Genomic DNA, 20110 nt, shown 5'->3' on the forward strand with positions numbered 1-20110 from the left:
CAGGACCAGCAGAATTATATGTTGCTGGTCCATCGAGTGGTCACCATGAAGATATACTGGTGCCTTGAACAGAGATTAGAAAACACAAATTACGTGACTGTTGTTCATGTTTGATACCTCAGAGCCTGTTGAGTTTCACAGCTGTGTAGGATGAATTCTGAGCTGCTTTTTAGCTTTTGATTTGTTTGTTTTGGTTTTAGAATGACCTGTCACATAGACCAGCTGAATACATGGTATGACATGAAGACTCATCAAGAAGTGACCAGCAGCCGCCTCTTTTCAGAAATCCAGACCACCTTGGGGACTTTCGGTCTGAATGGGTTAGACAGGCTTCTGTGCTTTATGATTGTAAAAGAGTTACAGGTGAGTTTTTTGGCTCTTATGCCTGCTGGTTGCTACCTTTAGGAAGAGATGAGACTAGATGAGATGAGACTAGATCTTGCTTGGCAATTTAAACTCATTTGACTTGATTTTTCTTACATGCTTTATTTTTTCCTCTACCGGAGACCCATGCACGTGCCAGAGAGAGACTGAGAGACAGAGGGGGAGGGAGAAAACTAATGGGCCATGGACATGCCACAATCCCTTCTCTTCCATCTCTCTACCCTACTAAGATTTGGAACACAATTATACACGTAACCTGGTGTGTTTTTCAAGCCACTAGGGCTGGGCTTTGAACTGTGTACTTGGCCATGTGGAATCTGACTCCTTTAACTACCAGGTCATTGGCCTAATCCCTTTCATCCTTCCTTATATAACATGGGGCCTATATAATTCCTGTTGGATAGATAAGAACTGAGAGTAAACTACAGTTTCTCTGGCTAGCATAGTATTTTTACTTTTGTGACTTTCAACTTGAGAAGATGAGACTTTTTATCTTTCAAGCCAGCATCTCCCCCAGGGAAGGATGTTTCCAATTAGAACCTATTGCTATCCTCTGTCATCTTGTTTGTAGTCTTTGTGTCACTTAGGACCCGTTTCTGCTCTGCAGAGCATTTTAGTTAACTGGCGTATTTATTTGTTTTATTGATTGTTTAGGTTCTTGATCATGCCTTCTTGTTTCTAGAATTTCCTCAGTATGTTTCAGAAAATTATCCTGAGAGACAGAACTGTTCAGGATACTTTAAAAACCCTCATGAATGCTGTCAGCCCCCTGAAAAGTATTGTAGGTAAGTGTCCTGCACGTAGCCGGAGGTGGAGAAAGCACTGTAGCCTTTCCAGATTTACTAAAGAGAAAATTATGTTTTAACTTTTCAGCAAATTCGAATAAAATTTATCTTTCTGCCATTGCCAAAACACAGAAGATTTGGACTGCTTATCTTGAGGCTATAATGAAGGTACGTTGTGGAAGACAGGATGATAATCAATACCGTTTTTTTTTTTTTTTTTCTGGAGTGGTTTTTGCTATAGGATGTGTACGCTCGCCAGAAAAAGAGACAGAAAGTGAGAAATCACCCCCCCGGAGGGATGGGCACGGTGCAATCCCGTCTCCATTCTTCTCTCAGGACCTTGGGCACGCACACACATGCACGCCCAGCATGAGTTTAAGCCACCGGGTCTAGGACTCAAACTTCAGTTAACTCCATGGGAGTCCAGTGACATAGCCATTACGCCAACTGCTAGTCCCATCAATACTGTATTTTTTAACTGTTACTTTCTTTGCCCCCCAAAAGCCTCTCTTCCTTTTATCGTTAAAACAAATATTATACTTCATTTATTGTTATGTCTAAATTTATTTCTTTATCTTCCCTTCTGGGCCTATTCTTAATTAGGCTTCTTATGAGCCTGTTGTTTTCCTTTTGCTCCAGAAAACTGGTTCTTTTTGATAATGCCTTTTGGCCTTTTCACACAAGGACCTGAGATTTTTCATCCTTATAAAACAAGTTTATTTACTTTACTGATGTATTGATAAATAGACCTAATCTGCTCCAAGTCATCATTAGAATTGTCTGCTTCCCTTCTTGTATCTATACAAATGTTAGAAAGCCAGGTTCCTTATGCTGTAACTAAAAGACTGCATCTTTGGAAATGAGTAAGAAAGACTAATGAAATTTATTTACCATATGGAAATCCAGCTTATTTCAGAATCCCATCATCTGCTTTCCTGCCCTTGCCTTGTGGCAGTAACTCCCTTCGCATCTTCATGTTGTTCTCTCATCCTTTGATGATTAGAGACGTCCAACAACCTTTGAACATCCATTACATACAGGGCATGGCCAGCCACTATGAGAGACAGTTAAATGAAACACTGTTGCCTCAGAAAGCCTACTTAAAATCGAGTAGGAAAGATAGATTTCCTGGTGGAAAACCACGATTCACAATTAAAAGTATCACATACCATTAAAAAAATAGAATGCTAAAGGAATTTGGAAAAATTCCATTTTCTTATTCCCAATTATATGAAGTTACTCATGAGACAGTACTCACTGGTGTCTCAACCAGACTCACAACATACGCCCCATAATTGTAGTGAGTAGTTCGTTTCGTTTACTTTTGAGCACTAAAATCAACAGAACTGATAAAACAAGGAGCCGATAGTTGTGCTAGATGTCCCCTTATGTATATAGGTCTGACATTCCCTTAGCCTCGTGATTGTCAGACATTGAGAGCATCTTAAACTACGATTCTAGTTGTTGGAAAACCTTTCATGAAGAGCGAAAAATTCCCTCAGGTTGGACAGACCTGAGTCTGCCCTCTAGGGGGTCTAGAGAGATCAAAGGAAGTCTTCAAAGCAGCTCTTCAAAGAGCATACTATTGACTTTATTATATGCTCACAAGTTTATAGATAAAAAACTGAACTCTGTCTCAAAACTGACCCAAAGTCAATCCTATTACCTAGCAGAAAGCTGTCTCCAAATATCATCTATGTTCCTCGATTCTTTGAAAGTACTATACTTGATTCACCAAGTTGTCTTAATTCTAAACCACAATTTTTTTTCTTTTAATAGGTTAATTAATTATATTTTATCATCATTGGCTTCCATTTTCTCCTCTGTGTTTTATCTTGTGCATTTAAAAGCATTATTCTGAGATGATGTACATAGGCTTCACCAAATTCCCAAAGAGGTCCGGAGAACCCCGAATTATCCCTCAGTTAAAGGGTTAAAGATTAAGGTTAATAACCCCTGGATTAGACAGTTATTACTAGAGGGGCCTTCTTCAGAGATTTTATATAGGTTATTGTTACAGTTTTTCTCCCCAAATTTCTTGTCTTGGGATTTGGTGTTTGGAGGTGGTGAAGCCTAGTTGGCAGTGATTGGTTCACAGTGATTGCATCGTGGAGGAAGCACTCTCCTGACTGCATTAATGATGGCTCATGGGACCTAGAGAGTGAGTTTTAGATCTCATGAGAAGGGGTTAGTCCTCGTGAGAACTAATTACTCTGTGAGAGAAACAACAAGCTGCTCTCTCTTTCCGCACATGCCTGCCATTTCTGTGCTTCTCTACACCGTGCTGTAGGCTTAGGTCTTTGACCTTTCCAACCACCAGAATCATGAATTTATTAATAAACCTCTAAAACTTCTTTATGAAATTACCTAGCTCAGGTATTTCTGTTAGCAATTCAAAAACAGATTAAAATAGCTTTTTGTAATCTTCATAATTAAGTGATCTCGAGTGATGTGGGAAGACATATTCACCAAATTTGAGAATCCTGGAGTAAAATGACGTCATTAGGGCTGGAGAAAGTTTGTTTAGTAGAAATAAAAGGAAGGAGGACTTCTCGGAGTGGCTACTAAACTTGGAGAGCAGATTTTCAAAATATTGAAAATATAGCTCCAGGGGCCAACAGGTGGCATGGTGGTTAAGGGACCATGGTTCAAGTCCTGGACCTGGCAGCTTGCTTTCTCACTTCCCCTCTTTCTCTCTTTCTCTCTCTTTCACTCTGACCCTCTCTGGTCAAATTAAAATAAATAAAGTTATATAAAATAATTCTTTAAAAAATATGTATATATAGCTCCAAAGAAGATACCTTCCAAACATAAACAACTGAACATGAATGGGTCACTTTTTTTTTTTTTTTAATTTACTAGAGAATGCTTGTGTTTACCAAAGAGAGACACAGCAGGGGGTAAGAGGGAGCAGGGAGGGGAGGGCAGGGAATTGGGACAGTGAGGAAACCACCCCCCTCCATGGAGGATGGCTGTGCCACAATCCCTTCTCCACTTTTCCCTTCATTTGGGATTTTGGGTAGGCATGCACATGTACACGCCTGGCATGTTTTTCAAGCTGCCAGGTCCAGGACTCGAACTATGCAATTAGCCATATGAGGTCCACCTACCTTAACCAGCACACCACCAGCTGGTCCAGAATGGATCACTTTATAAAACAGATTTGAGAGACATTGTGAGGTCGACATGCAGGAGCCTATCCAGACTTAAAGGGTCTTATACTCCCTCAGGTATGATATGGGTCTTGGCCATGGAACCAGTCCAGGAAATCCTTCCAGTTTCCTGTAGAAGGCTGTGATCCTTCTAATGGAAAACTTGTCATCATTGTGTTTGCCTCATCACTGTCACTTTGAGATGCTCATATGTACCTTTCTCTTGCCAATCACAGGTTGGGCAGATGCAGATTCTGAGACAACAGATCGCAAATGAATTAAATTATTCTTGTCGGTTTGACTCCAAACATCTGGCAGCTGCTTTGGAGAATCTCAATAAGTAAGTGCCAGGTTTTGAAAAACCGTCTATGGGCCTGGATTGTTCGTCACTCAAGCACCCTGATTTCTCCAGTTCTTAGACATTTAAGGTCTTTTGGGGGCAGAGGGCTCTGAATTCATAGGCTTCCTTCCTTGGATAATCACATCTGCCTTCAGAAGCCCTTCTTCAGTATGTTCTTTTGGTGTTTTTCACTCTCCCTCTCCTTTTTTCTTTTTATGGATCCATTTATTCATCCAACATATATTGATCACATAACATGCACCAGACACTGCTAGGTATTTGCACAGATTTGACAGCAGTTACCACAATCCACAACTGGCTTTCTACAGGCCCAATCACTTATCATCCAAGGGTAATTGAAGATATGTTGATTATCAGGAGTGATCATAGCCTTGTGTCCTGAACTACACTCCTGTCTTGCACCTCCCCAGCAAGCACTCTCCTTTCCAGCCTTCTACTTAAAGATAAATAATCCAAGGACCAGCAGATGGCATAATAGTTATGTCACTGGACTCCTACATGGCCAACTGCATTCAAGTCCTGGACTTAGAGGTTTGAAACTCATGCTGGGCGCATATGTGTGCATGGCCAAAATCCCAAGAGAAGAAAGGAAGAGAAGGGATTGTGGTGTGGCCATCCCTCCTGAGGGGTTATTTCTTGCTCTCTGTATCCCTGTCCCTCTCTGTGTCTCTGACAAGCACATATGCTCTATAGCAAAAATCTTTTAAAAAAATAAATAAAAAAGGTAAATAATCCATACCATTCAATCCCTAAATCAGTGGTTTTGACAGAGTGAGTATTGAGAACTGGTTTGATCAGTTCATGACAGTTTGAATGGTGAAAGTATTTGGTTAACACTGACTCCAAAATATATAGCAATTCTAGGTCAGGTTTTCCATGTAACCACTTACAGGCGTAGAAATTGAGAATTAGGGGACCAGCAAATGGTGTAATGGTTATGTTGATGAACTCCCGTGTAGTCGACCGTGGTTCAAGTCCTAGACCCGGTGGCTTAAAACTCACGCCGGGCACGTGTATTCGTGTGCCCAAGATCCAGAGAGAAGTATGGTGGAGAAGGGGCTGCTGTGTGACCATCCCCCCTGAAGGGGTGATTTCTCACTTTCTGTCTGTCTGGTGAGCACACACGCCCTGTAGCAAAAACCTCTCCAAAGGAAAAAAAAATGCCGGGTGCATATGCATGCATACCTAAAATTCTGAGGAGAATGGAGGAGAAGGGATTGCTGCGTGGCCATCCCTTCTAGGGAGTGAGTCTTCACTTTCTGTTTCTCTGCCTCTCTGGTGCGCACACACACCTATAGAAAAAAAATCTCTCTAAAAAATAAAGATAGAAAGAAACAAAAGTTGAGAATCAGATGAATCAAACCTTCATTTTACAGGTGAGGAAGCTTGAAGCCCAGAAAAAATATGTCATTGGCCTTGCACTTACTGTTGTATAAATGTAGTTAATCACTAATGTCTGTCACTGACTCTTTTCTTCATTTAGGGCTCTCCTAGCAGATATTGAAGCCCACTATCAGGACCCTTCGCTTCCTTACCCTAAAGAAGATAACACACTTTTATATGAAATTACAGCCTATCTGGAGGCAGCTGGCATTCACAACCCTCTGAATAAGGTTAATGATTAAAATATATAATGGGATAGTGGTGGACGATGTGGTATAGAAGGTGATTTTGCCCAGATAACAGATCACTGTGCAAAAATATCAGGAGATACTGGGTTCTGACCTAGAACCTCCATTCAGTTAGGTTCTCTACCCTTTGCAGGGAGAGGATCACACCTTCCCTACCTGACTTGGTACTGTGAGAATCAAGTGAGATAATATTCAAAGCTCGTGAGAAAGTGAAAAGTGTTGTATCATTCTAAGGGATTAGTTTAGGGTTTGCCTGGGATTTGATATTTGAACTGCAGCTAAACGGTAACCTTCATCTTTCTTGCTCAAAGATGCTTATTCTTGTGGTTGATTTGATAGTAATCACCATAATAATATGGGTTACAGACCATTTGCTGCAACTCTGAACTCGAAACACTTCTGGGAACTAAAAATGTTTTTATAAGTTGATACCAGACCTCACAGGCAAAACCTGTTCTGGACTGACATAAGGCTATTTGTACTTATTAGTGTGAATATTCATATGGTTTGATCCATAAATACCAATGACTTTGATTGTAGGGAGTTACCCTAGAACCCGTATTATTACCTTTCTAAAATGTATAAAATTTGAAATTCTAAAATCTGTACTGTCCCTTGACTTTTGGATAAAAGATTGTGAACCTGAATAGTCCCTAATAGCTTTTGAGTATTCACTATGTGTCAAACACTGTGTAAATCCCACTATGGAAGATCTCATGTACTCTCACTGCAGCCCTGTGAAATATGCCATTACAAGTTGAGCAGCCCTAATCTGAAATCCAAAATGCTCCAAAATTTGAAACTTTGAGTGCCAACATGGCACCAGAAGGGGAAATTTCCATACCTGACATCATGCTATGGGTTCCATCAAAATACTACAATATAGAAAATTGTATGCAGTTATCAGGAGATGTGTGGAAGGAGTATGTGAATAAATGAATTCCATGTTCAGACTTGAGTCCCATTTCCAAAATACCTCATAGTGTATATGCAATATTCCAAAAATCTAAAAATATCCAAAATCCGAAAAAACCATTTCGGATAAGGGCTATTCAGCCTGTACTAAGTGAGGCCCTGGGGCTCAGCGAGGTTACCACCTTCACCAGCCTCCACAGTAGTAAGTGGTAGAGCGGGCAATCTAGAGCCTGTGCTCCTAACCACTGTATTCCCCTGACTCCTGAGGGATCCAGGGCCAACTGGAAGGATGGGCATGGCTGTGGATACCTTAACTGTACTTCTTGCCATATGAACTGAGAGACTGCTCCATGATGTTGTCCAGGATAAAACAGATGGTAAAGGAGAGCTTCCCTTTCTGCTCACGTCCTACCACTTGCTACTGTACAGTTTCTTTCTCCTCTCCCTCTCTTCCTTCCCCATTCCCTCCCTCTGTCCCCCCACCCAGCTCTACCTTACCCACTCTTTATTTTGCTTTCTCTTCCCGTTGTTGCTCATCACCTTATTTCCTCTTTATTTATTAACGACATTAACAGGATTCAGGGAGAAAGTAACTGCTAATCTCTAAGCACAATTATTCTTTTTCCAGAAGGGCTAATGGTTAAATATCAATTATTTATGTTTGGGTAGAGTCCGGAGTGTTAAATAAAACTTTAAAGGTGGCTAATTAAGGAACCACCCAAGTTTTGAGTAGTCTGAAGAGCACATTGCAATTATTTTGAAAATGTGTTCTGTGATATTGTGCAATGCGAAGAAATCATCCATTTTTCTTACCTTTCTCTTTCCAGATATACATAACAACAAAGCGCTTACCTTATTTCCCAGTTGTCAACTTTCTGTTTTTGATCGCTCAGTTGCCAAAACTTCAGTACAACAAAAATCTAGGTATTGTATTGACAATTTATTCTTTGCAATAAGTTACAACAGCAATGGATTATCTAGCCAGCCACTGAGTAGAATACTGTGTCAGATAGGAGATCTTTTCTTAGTTATGTGCACGTTTATGAAACTCCTTTGTTGTGCCTTTGAAATACGGTGCCCTTTATTGAAATGTAGATAGTGGATTTAAAATCAAGCCAGTAAGGTCCACCTTTCCAAGGGTTCATTATCCAACAGTGGAGAATATATGTGACCTCTGTTTTTCCTTTCTTGTTAATGTTTAGGCAGCTCATTATAGTATGAAAGAATTTTCTTCTGGTTAATGTTCTATCCTTTCCCTTTTTTGGAGAGATTTTTGCTACAGGGCACATGCACTCACCAGAGAGACAGAAAATGAGAAATCACTCTTCAGGAGGGGATGGTCACGCCACAATCTCTTCTCCATTCTCCTCTTGGGATCTTAGGCACACATGCACACACGCCCGGAGTGAATTTTAAGCCTCCAAGTCAGGGACTCAAACTGCGGTCAACTACATGGGAGTCCAGTGACTTAACCATTACACCATCTGCTGGTCCCAATGTTTTATCCTTTCAACAAGTGTCATATGCCTGGTGTGTATCTGAAACTGTGATGTGAAGACTAAAAATACAGTTAGGCGATAAGACTAATGCAGAACTAGCTAGGATTTTATAAATGTATGATTACATGTCAAATTATGCAGGGCAAACAGTAGATGCCAAAGGCTTTTAACATATGTGCTCTGTCCACAGTAGAACCCTAATTTTTTTTTGTCACAGATGAACCTTTTCATAATTACCTAATAGATTCTCAAATATTTCTGTCTCTAATACTTTGTATCCAACTAAGTGGAATTTTAAAACTCCACTGTAGAGTTTAATTTACTTTAAAAGCATTAGAAGAACATTTCTACCAATGTAACCATGTTATTTTTTCCTACCCAGAGATGCCAGAATGTATTGCTTCCTTAACGTAGTTCCCTTTTTATTTTATTCACGTTTATAGGGTAAAAATGTGAAATCTCTTTAATGTTATTTTCTCATTCAAAAACATTGATCAGCCCTAGACGCTGTTCCCATAGCAGTACCTGTTATTCCATGGAGAGCAGAGTGTGGTGCCCCCACTGGATACCTACTGCGGGAGGGAGGGAACGAATGTGGGTTTGGATTCGGGCTTCACCGCAGTCACTCACCAAGTCACAGTACCTTGTACAGAGTGAGCGCTCAATGGGCCCAAAATCCCTTTCTGTATATTGGTCAAGATCAACTTAAAGGGCCATCCCAAGTTTACCGTGAAGTTTATACTTAGAAGTATTTGTTCACTGCTCTCCTTCTACAGTAATTTCTTTTGAAATCATACATGTGGTTGAGGTCTGGCACCTTGATTATACAGCTGCTCTTGGAAAGCATGTCACTCTCCCATGGAATTCCCAGATCTTAAAAGAAAACCTTTACGAATTCTGCAAATCCACAGTTACTTTTATGAATTAGAAAGTAACAAGTTAACACAAGAATCACATGAAAGAAAAGCAGGTCTGAGGGGAAAACGTCAGTCTCTATATACTACAAACATTCCTTTAACTTCAGGGGCATTGTTCTCAAGGCTAAATAAGAAATGCACACCCAACTTGGTCTGTCTTCTAAGAAAGGTTTTGGGTTTTTTTGTTGTTTTTTGTTTTGTTTTGTTTTGTTTTTAATAGCCGGAAGGTGAATGTGCTCACCAGAGAGAGACAAAGAAACAGAGAGAAAAGAAAGTACTCCCCAGGGGGGCATGGTCATGTCACAGTCCTTTTTTCTCCATTTTTCCATCTTGTCTGGATTTGGGGCACTCATGCACCTGCACTCAGCATATCTTCCAAACTGCAGGACCAGGACTCGAACTGAAGTCAGCCATGGGGATCGGCTCCTATAACTACTGAGCTACAGGGCTAGGCCCTAAGGAAGGCTTTTGGCATTCTGTAGCAGAAGTTTTTTCTAACATCACTTTTTCTGCCCACCTAGAAAGGCTTATCTCTCTATACTAAGTACTAACGGATTAGGTCTTCATGTTCTCACATGCATGTAGGCATCATACAGTGGACCTAAGTCAAAATCAAAACTATCCAACCTGAGTTAGATAATTGCCAAGCCTAGATTAGGTAATTCAGAATAGCCTATTCTAGCACTGCTGACTTAAGAAAGAGATTTCCAGATCTTTACAAAAACCCAAATATGGGATCTGGGGGGTGTGTTGGGAGGGTCTGTCTGATCAGTATAACTTTATAATAAGCAGCCAGTCCTTCATCCAAAGTGGTTATGACCATTATAGTCTCACAGACAATGACTCTGTATACACATTTACATCCTCACCAGCATTTGATGGTGTCAGTCTTTTTAATGTTTGAGCCATTCAGATGACTATGTATGGTGTTTTCTTGTAGTTTTAACTTAACTTGATGATTAATGATATCTAGTGCTTTTAAATATGCGATTGCCCATTCCTTAATATCTTTCTCTGTGAAGCATCTGTTCAGGTCTTTTGCCCATTTTTAAATTGAGTTGTTTGCTATTTACTACAAAGTCGTAGGAGTTATTTATCTATTGTAGACAGAAGTTCCTTGTTAAATATATGTATTACAAACATTTTCTCATACATACACTGTGACTTGTCTATTTTCTACAGGTGATTTAAATTATTGGGTTATCAGAAAAGTCATGACACATTTTTACATAGAAAAAAAATAGAAAAATAGAAAAAAGACATCATGACTTTTCCAACAACCCTGTAGTTTTTACTGTTGACAATGTCCAATTTGTCTATTTTTATATATATATATTTAAAGAATTAGTTAATTATTTATTTATTTATTTGCTTATTTATTTGATTTGCTATAGGGTGTATGTGCTCACCAGAGAGAGAGAGAGTGGGAAAGTGAGAAGGCAAGCCACCAGGTCTGGGACTTGAATTGCATTCAGCCATGTGGGAGGTCCAGAGCCTTAACCACCATGCCACTTGCTGGCCCCCAATTTGTCCATTTTTTTTCCTTTATAATTAGTCTTTTCTGTGTACTAAGAAATTTCTGTGTGCTAAATTTGCACACCTCAAATTAATAAAACTATTCTGCTAAGTCTTTCTCAAGAGAGCTGCTATTTTAGCTTTTACACAAAGGAATGTTGTCCATCTCACATTACTTATTGTGTACAGTGTGAGGATGGAGTCAGAGTTCATTTTTCCCTCTGTAAGATTGTCCAGTTTCCATACCATTTACTGAAAAGAATCTTCTTTCTTCATTAAATTATTTGGTATATTTTTGAAAATTCAAAGGGTGGATTTCTTTTTAGATTCTCTGTTCTGTTCCATTGACCTGTTTTTCTATCCTTATGCCAATACTATCTTACTATAACTTTACAGTGACTGTTGAAACCAGGCTATGTAAGTCTTCCAACTTCGTTCTTTCTCAGCATTGTGTTCCCCCTGAAGGCCCTAGGATCTGTCTCCTGTTTCCCATGTAGCCATCCATGGAGAATGTCAAGGTCTCCACATTTTGGAAGAAATCCTTAGTGAAAAAGCCAACTCCACTTTCTTGACTTGTGCAGCTTCTTTTCTTATAACAATTTCATGTTTATGTGTTTATTTTTAAATTTGCTAAAGGGCGCGTGCAGTTACCAGAGTCAGAGGAGGGAAAGTGAAAAGCACCCCTCCATGGGATGGCCACAGCACAGTCCCTTCTCCATCATTCTCCTTTCAGGCTTTTGGGTACATGTCGCTGCCCGTGACGCTGCCGCAGACTAAAAAGGACACACACAAGGCGGTCTTCTCCAACGGTCTCTTTATTTCCCAAAGTAGTCAGCCGTCCGCCCGCGCGCCCCGAGACGGGCCAGAATAAAAAGAGTAAAATGGCCAATCAGTGTTGTGTACACGTGTACGGAAGTGAATGTAACCTATCATCTGGGCTGTGTGTGAGAGTCCCGTGCTGATCATGCGACTTGTTATTGGCTAGACCCCAAATGCACGCGTTCCGGGTTAGGAACTTCCTGGAACCTGTTTACTCTTCACGCGAGTAAGAGAGTTCCGCTCGGCGCCATCTCAGGGCGCGGTCCGCGGTAGGGCTGTCGCCCTCCACAGGTACATATGGACACATGCCTGGAATGTTTTTCAAGCTGCCAGGTCCAGGTAAACCATGCAGTCAGTCATGTGGGATCCAGCCACCTTAACCACCATGCCATCAGCTGGCCTTAATATTGTACTTAAAGATAATTTTAGGGAAGCTTTAGGTCCAAGCTCTTCAGCAGCTCTGAAGCAGGGAATGGGAAGCATGATGGTTTCCATCTCGAACGGACAAGTATTGGACAGCCAGAATCAGTCCCCATGGAGGTTATCTTTTTTTTTTTTTTTTTTCAGGAGATTGTGAATTTTATTTTGTCTTGTCTGGATAGAGGCTTGATTTGCTCTTGAGTGTTCCAGGGTGAAGAGAGACAAAGAGAAAGCACAGGACGAAGAGGTCTATTCAGTGTAATCTTCATTTTCATCTTCACCATCAATGGACAGAGCAGCATACTTGCTTGCAGAACTGAACTTGGAGGCTGGATTTTCTTCAGCTTTCTTTGGCTCAGGTTAACTCCTAGTGGTCTTTGTTCCCTCCATCTCCTGGACCACAGCTGGAGTTCCCGGTTTGGCCTTTGGGGACACTCATCCCATCTACTTTATTTTCATCTCTCCTGGCTTGTCCTTCCTCAGAGGGTTGAGCTGAAGCTACTTTTCCTCCACCACTAGTAGGGTATTGATGCTCTGTGTCTGAGCTCTGAGATTGGGCAGGAGGGTTAGAACTTCACTTCACCCAAGCATTCTCCTTTTGGTGGAGGGGCTGGCATTACTTTAGAGGCTGATCTAGTTTGGGAGGCTTAGAAGTTGGAGAGTGACAGTCTTCTTCCTTACTGAGTGCTTCATTTTCTAGAGACTTCTCACTCTCTCTCCTTCGTGCATCCTGGTCTGACTTACTTCTGCCAGATGTGGCTGAGGTCCCAGTCTTTGATGACTTACTTCCTGTCCTCAACCTTTCCCGTTCCTGAGTTTCTTCACTTCGCCAACTTGGATGTCTCTCCCGAGGCCATCATTCTAGTTTGGGCTCATCCAACTGCCGCTGCAATTTCTCCTGTTCCTTTTGTAGCCTTTCTTCTACTTCTCTTTCTCTAGCAGCTGTGTCAACAAACTTTGTCCCTCCAAAGATAGAAGCCACTCGGCTGGACTGGGAGGTGCTAGCAGAGGAATCATCTTCGTTAGGAGTACTCCGAGGCTTTAGATTCATTTTGGGTCTTTCGGAAGGACCTATGTCGTTTTGCCTATCATCATCTCAAGAGTAATCATCTCTGGAGCTCCATGACCGATTGTCCCACCTGTTCTATCAGTCTTCTCAGCGGTCCCCACCTCCTCTGTAGTCATCATCCCTACGGTACCCACTACCAAATGCTCTTCTGCCACTGCCTATCCTGGAATCATAGCCTCTATCACAGTCTCTGCTGTCTCGGTCATCATAGCGATCCTGGCCCCCATACTGATCCATGTCTCTATGGGGGCCGTCCCAATACCCATCCCGATACCAGTCTGAATAGTAACCATCTCGATACTTGTCTCCAAAGCTATCATCACCTCTTCTAGGTAGGTAGTCATCAAAGCTGTGGCAGGAAGGGCCAGCCAGTCTGTATCTGTTTTATCAGAATCCTGATTTCTATCTCTGCCAAAGGAACAGTCATCCCTGTCTTTCCTGTGCTTGATCAGCAACATCTACTTGAATTCTCCTGAGACTCATCGTTGAGACTCAGGGCACTAAACAAGGAATCCAGGTCCTCAAATTCAGCATATCCAAAGCCTTTCAACTTCTCTGGATTGCTGGGTTCACCTGGTCATCACACTGTACTGATATTTAATCCTCTAAAGAATTCCTTAATGGAGTCCTCTGTCACATCATAGGTCAAGTTCCCTAGAAAAGCAGTGTAGGGTAGCGATTTGGGAAGACAGCTCCGGTCAATATTGGGTTCCCGAGCAGCCCATGGAGCAGTGGGAAGGATGGAACGATCAATTGGAGGTGCCCTATACACATCGTCATCGTTACTGTGCCAACTGGTTGTAACATCTCCTTCTAGGTCATCTGTTTCATCAACCCAGCTCACTGGTTTGGGGGCATAGGTGCTTCCTCCACCAGTACCCCCATCCTCAGCCAGAAAGTCTATTAGGGAAATAGTCTTACCCTTCTTATTCTTTTTTGCTGAGGCCGCCATGTTGGGAGAGGGAGGAAGAACGCAAAGGCTAGAGGTTATCTTTGATAACAGATTTTTTTCTGGGGAATAGCCGAGTTTGTAGTTTTGTTTTTCAAAACTCTCCTTCAGCAAGATGTAAAAAAAAAGAAGCAGCTATGGAAACTCATCTGATTCTAGATATGATGACAGAAGAAGGCCACCCAGAAACCCTCCCTGAAGAATGGGTTGAATCAATCATCTGCGTGGCCCCAGTCCTCCTCCAAGGGCTGGTGGATGAGGAAGGTAAACGTGTGCTCTAAGAAGCAGACAAGTGGACGTGCACATCCATAAGCAAGAAGAAGCCATCAGGAAGGAGAGGTCTGACCATGCCAGACAAGTTAGATGGGTGTGCCCGTCTGAACAAGGATTGCTCTGTGCCCTCACAGATGAATGAGGTGATGCTGGGAATTCCCTCTGCAGGGATCTGGCCTGGCTGATATGCAGTTCTATAAATGCACATGTTTGTCTCATTATCTTTTTTGTATAGTTGATTAAAGTATTGGTGTAGTTTTAATAAGTAAATATTTTTAGGTAGGTTGCAGAACTGACTCATCTTTGTATAATTAAATCACAAAATGCAGGCCAACTGGTTGCATGGTGGTTAAAATGTCTGGATCCCATGTGACCAACTACACAGTTTGAGTCCTAGACCTGGTACCTTGAGAAATACTGGGTGTGTGTATGCATGCCCAAAATCCTTTGAGGAGAATGAAGGAGGGATTGTACTGTGGCCATCCCCCTGGGGAGTGCACTCGCTGTGCTCACTCTCTCTGTCTCTCCAGCAAGAGCACACACCCTCTAGGAAAATTATAAAACAACAAAAACCCACAAAAACCGAATCTGAAGAAAATCAAAAGTTGTGCATTCAGTACTGTGTTGCTTTTTTCAACCTTTGAGATACTGTTCATTGTTCATTTGTTTTCATTTATAAATAAATCATTTATTTCAGTAATGTGCAAAAAAAAGTTAATTTTAAAATATTTTAGCCAGCATTTTAATTATATTCACTTAGAAGAGTAGTTCAGGGTATCTAGTATGCCATTAACAAGAGGCAGTTAAAGCTGATTTTGATTTCCTCATTTACATTTACCCATTTCCTTAAGCTTTTCTACAGTAATATACAATAATTGTATAACCAAAAAGAAACAGTAATAATAATTATAAAAATTATTTTTAATGCTTCAGACTACTAGAATGCTCTATCAATTTTGTGGGTAATTCAAAATCTAATTCAGAATTGTCTTTCCCTTCAACTAACTATCTACAGTGATTTGACATTCACTTGTGCTAACATCTTCACATTCACGAGAGTTAATGTGTGCTTCATGTTACCAAAGGCAATTACTTCACTCAATCTTTAATTCATTCCCTTGCAGGCATGGTCTGCCGAAAACCTACTGACCCTGTTGATTGGCCACCACTTGTCCTGGGACTGCTCACTCTGCTGAAGCAGTTTCATTCTCGGTACACCGAACAGTTCCTGGCACTGATCGGTCAGTTTATCCGCTCCACAGTGGAGCAATGTACAAGGTACAGAAGACCAACAGGAATAAATGGAACTTAACGTCACAAAAGCTGGTTTTAACTTTGCATGCCAATTCCTCTTATTGTCACCCTTGTAGAGATGAGAAATGCCTGCTTGTCCTTCTCTGCAAAGCAGGTCAGGGCACATCTTGCTTGGAGCAATTACAGGTGTGCCCATCCTTTATCATCCAGGTGGGGAACTCCTTTAGGCGTACAGCCAGTGACTTTCCAAGGATGAGTCATGACCACAATTAGTAGCCACAATGAGGAAGAAAGGGCCATTTTGGATCCAGCTCTCAGATCTCAGTTTGCCCCTGTATTCTGACCACTTCCAACAGAAGGTTCCACACACTTCATTGGGAGTCAGAGAACATATCAGTATCAAAAGCTAGGTGAAGTCTGAGTTCCTGATGTGAAATGAAACAGAAATCATACAAAAGATGCAGAGCTTATAAAGCTGTAATTCTCGCTAGTTCTCCCCACCTCCAAAATGCGGGTTTCCTAGAATAGGAAAAAGAATTTTTTCCATGAGATAGTGGGTTCTGAGTCATCTCTTCTGTTATCCTAAAGGGTCAGCTTGCTAACCTGTCATGTAACTTGGAATTTTGAATTTTACAACTTGGTCATTTTACCAATGTAACTTAAAGACTAATTAATGAGAACCATCTTCCAGGTTCTCACAAAACGTCACTGACTCCTTAAATAGGAAATGCAGAGGGCATTTAACTGACTACCTTCTAAGTGTATGAATCAGCTCTAAGACATCCCTGATGAGAAGTCATTCAGCCTCTGCTGGAACATTCCCATCTAGGAGGCTGTTTTAACTCTGGAAGCAACAGAGTACATTGGTAGAGAGAGTTGTTCTCAGCATTAGAAAATTTGTGATTGTGATGAGTAGGAACCCACAACTCTGAAAATTTTACTCATTGAGCTTGTTTTCTTTTTTTCTTTAAGTTTTATTTGTTTATTTCATGAGCGAGAGACAGAGAGAAGCACCCCCAATGGGTATGCTGTGATCTACCCCCCAGCCTCTGTCAGTTCTCATCATGGTCATATGTGTGCCCAGGGCACTCTGAGAGGTCTGTGTTCTCCCATGTGGTCTGCCTAGCAGAGTATCATGTTCTGCTACATCACAGTCTGTCCCCTCACTGAACTTTTTTCCTTCCCTTTGTAATTACCCAGAATAAACACAGCCTCCCTACTTTGAAACCTCACTTCAATTTCTTAATATTAATTGCCGCCTTAGGTCTTTCTCTTTTTTTAGATAAGCCCCTTCTACCTGTCCCTGACATGCTATAGTTTTGGAGGCTACTCACCATACATACTACATGACTTCTGGGTGTTCCAGTTTGTTACTATCTTAAAATGTAGCTTCTCAGACTTGAGACCCATATTCTAAATATAGCCCTCCCCTTAGAGTGGAAAGGCTATTCAGCTCCTTCACCCTGGACCCACGACAGAAGGTAACTAGAAGCACAGAAGTGGGATCTTAACATCTGTTGTAACCCAGCAGTTCATATGGATTTTGCATTCTTTTTAAATCCTGACATCTTGTTCCCATGAGCTGCAATCAGGGCAGTTCCTCCTCATCTAAATGAATTGAACAACAAACACTGACTGTTTGTCTAGGACATATGATTTTCCAAAGAATTATTTTTTCTTCTTTTTTTTTTTTAATTTGTCCAGAGAGGAAAGGAAAGTGAGAAAACAAGCCACCAGGTTGGGGCTTGAACCATGGTCGGCCATGTGGAAGTCCAGCACTTTAACCACCATGCCACCTACCGGCCCCTCAAAAGGATTTTTTACGGTTGAAAAGTAAAAAGCTCAGAAGGATGGGGAAGTCTCAAAAGTGAAAGAGAGGTCAACTGGAAAGGAAAGCAAAGGTACCTAGAAGCCTAGTGCATCTGCCCAGGACCATGGAGGGGACAGATATGTAGGGGGTTATCAGAAAGTAACCACACACCTGACTGTCACCAACCATGGTTCCCTATCTGTCAACTAATGGCAGGTCCTTCTTCCTCACTAATGACTGTCCAGCATGTAAAGTGTGGCTCTAGGCCAGCAAGTTATCAGCAACTCTGAGAGTGATCATCAGGAACCAGGAGTCCGACTGCAACTCAGTTTCTGATTCAACTAAGCAAAATAACATATGGCACCTGAGATGCGTGGAGATTCCTACCTTCCCCTTGTCCCAAGCAGAGTAATTACAGCCCTAGTCACACTCTGAAACCATGAGAGCGGTGCAAGTTTTCTAGGTAGTCACTATTAAGCCTCTTTTCAAACGTAACAAATCATTAGAGAAATAAATCAGTCAGCCAGTTCCATAAACTTATGTTTATTAGAAGATGCTGATTGGGACCTAAATTGGAAATAGTTTTAGCATCTCAGAAGTCTTTTTGATATAAATAAAAATGTAAGTGTCTATAAGGAGACGATTGTGCACTTTGCTGTATTCCTCGCTCTACAACAATGCTTGGCAATACCATTGTTGAATGAATGAATACATGAGTAAGATCCCATATGAAAAATTGTTAGGAACTGTATTTGACATCCTCAAATGTACAGTAATGTTCCAGGTCCAATCCAGTTGCTAAGGATAGCGAGGTGAAGATGTAGCCCAGCCGCTCGGGAGTTTACACTTTAGATGGCAGGCCAGCACACTACAACTGCAGTGGAGGCTTCGAGAAGGACACCAAGTATGAGAGCATAGGAAAAGAGTACTTGCCCCAGCAGGATTCAGGGAGGACTTCATGGAGAAAGTACCCAAACTAAGACATGAATAATATCTAGAAGTTTACTTCCAAATAAGTGTGCAGGCAAAAGTAGCTGCAAAGATTGTGGGGATAGGAAAGAAGAGGCTTGCCTTGCGTTGAATCAGAAAGTGCAGAGGGAGAACAGAGGAAGATGATAGATACTGGGTAGGTAGCAGGGATCATATTGTGAAAGCCGAAGCAAACCATGTAGAGAAGTTGAGATGTTATCAGGATAGTGACTTCATAGGAATCAAGAGGATGGTCTTTGATTTCATTTGGTAATCTGTCACACAGTCTTTCAGTATTTAGACAGTGTCAGTCATGGGCATAGCAGTCCATTGATCCAGACTGTTCTCTGCACAGCCAGAAGATACCTGAAATGCCTGCAGATGTTGTGGGTGCCCTTCTGTTCCTGGAGGATTACGTTCGGTACACAAAGCTACCCAGGAGGGTAAGTGAAAGACAGTAAAGAACATTAATAACCTACTCATGAAAAGAAGGTAATAATACTAGCCCTGGACTTATTAGGAGTGAAGTCACTAGGTCATTCGCAGTGGGTACCTCCGAGCCCCTGACTATTGCTCTGCCCCACAGCCCTAAGATTCCTACTTTCTCCACCATGCGAAGTATTTTACAAGAGGACAGATCTTAACACTGTCCCTCTTCTCACCCTCTTCCATGCCTTCCCCCTGTCTGTAATTCACCCAAATCAGGAGGAATTAAGATGAACAAACCAGGAGAAAATTCCTTCAGTGGCCAGGGTAGAGAACTAACCATTTTAGAACATGTGTGGTTTGTTCTTTCTTCTCCACAGTAACTTCATTCCCAAAGTGAGCTGGTTGGCTTCATGCCACAACTAAAATTCTACATGACTACAGATGTTGATTTGTATAAAAGGAAAAATAACTTCTCGAATTAGGGGGGGAAAGGAGTATTAATTGATAGATGGTACTGGTACAATTAGTTCATTATGTAGCTAAAACATAGCTAATCAGTCCCTTTATATCTTCTGCATTGTCAAAACAAATTACAAATAAAGACCTAGTATAAAATAAAAAATAATTAGCAGACATATTAGACAAATATGTATCAGCTCTCAGAACTTCCTAATAACTTCCCAAAAAATAAACTATAGATGAAAAGATTTAGAAATTTGCTCTATTATAAATGCTGACTATAATTAAACAATTCTGTCAGAGAACTGTCTCTAAATTTAAGAAAAACAACATGCAGGGGCAAGCAGGTAGTGTTGTTAACATGCTGGACTCCCACATGGCCAACCATAGTTCAAGTTCCAGACCTAGAGGCTTGAAAATCACACCAGGCACACATGCATGCGTGCCTAAAATCCCTAGAGGAGAATGGAGAAGAGATTTCGCTGTAGTCATCCCCCTCC

General features: G+C 41.3%; 1 protein-coding gene and 1 pseudogene across 1 annotated transcript in view; one reads left to right on the plus strand and one right to left on the minus strand.

Annotated features, from left to right (window-relative positions):
* The window catches only part of WASHC5 (WASH complex subunit 5), a gene marked incomplete at its 5' end in the record, with an annotated part of 67697 nt that overhangs the window by 45517 nt on the left and 2070 nt on the right, over nt 1–20110 (plus strand). Inside the window, 8 exon segments of the mRNA XM_006148031.2 lie at nt 201–363; nt 1067–1169; nt 1258–1337; nt 4558–4661; nt 6166–6295; nt 8056–8152; nt 15814–15967; nt 19078–19165. Of these exon segments, the coding sequence (XP_006148093.2) occupies nt 201–363; nt 1067–1169; nt 1258–1337; nt 4558–4661; nt 6166–6295; nt 8056–8152; nt 15814–15967; nt 19078–19165 (919 nt within the window).
* On the minus strand, nt 11097–15083 carry LOC102478402 (eukaryotic translation initiation factor 4B pseudogene; annotated as a pseudogene).

Source organism: Tupaia chinensis, unplaced genomic scaffold, assembly GCF_000334495.1.
Source record: "Tupaia chinensis unplaced genomic scaffold, TupChi_1.0 Scaffold000227_1, whole genome shotgun sequence".
NCBI classification, from domain to species: domain Eukaryota; kingdom Metazoa; phylum Chordata; class Mammalia; order Scandentia; family Tupaiidae; genus Tupaia; species Tupaia belangeri.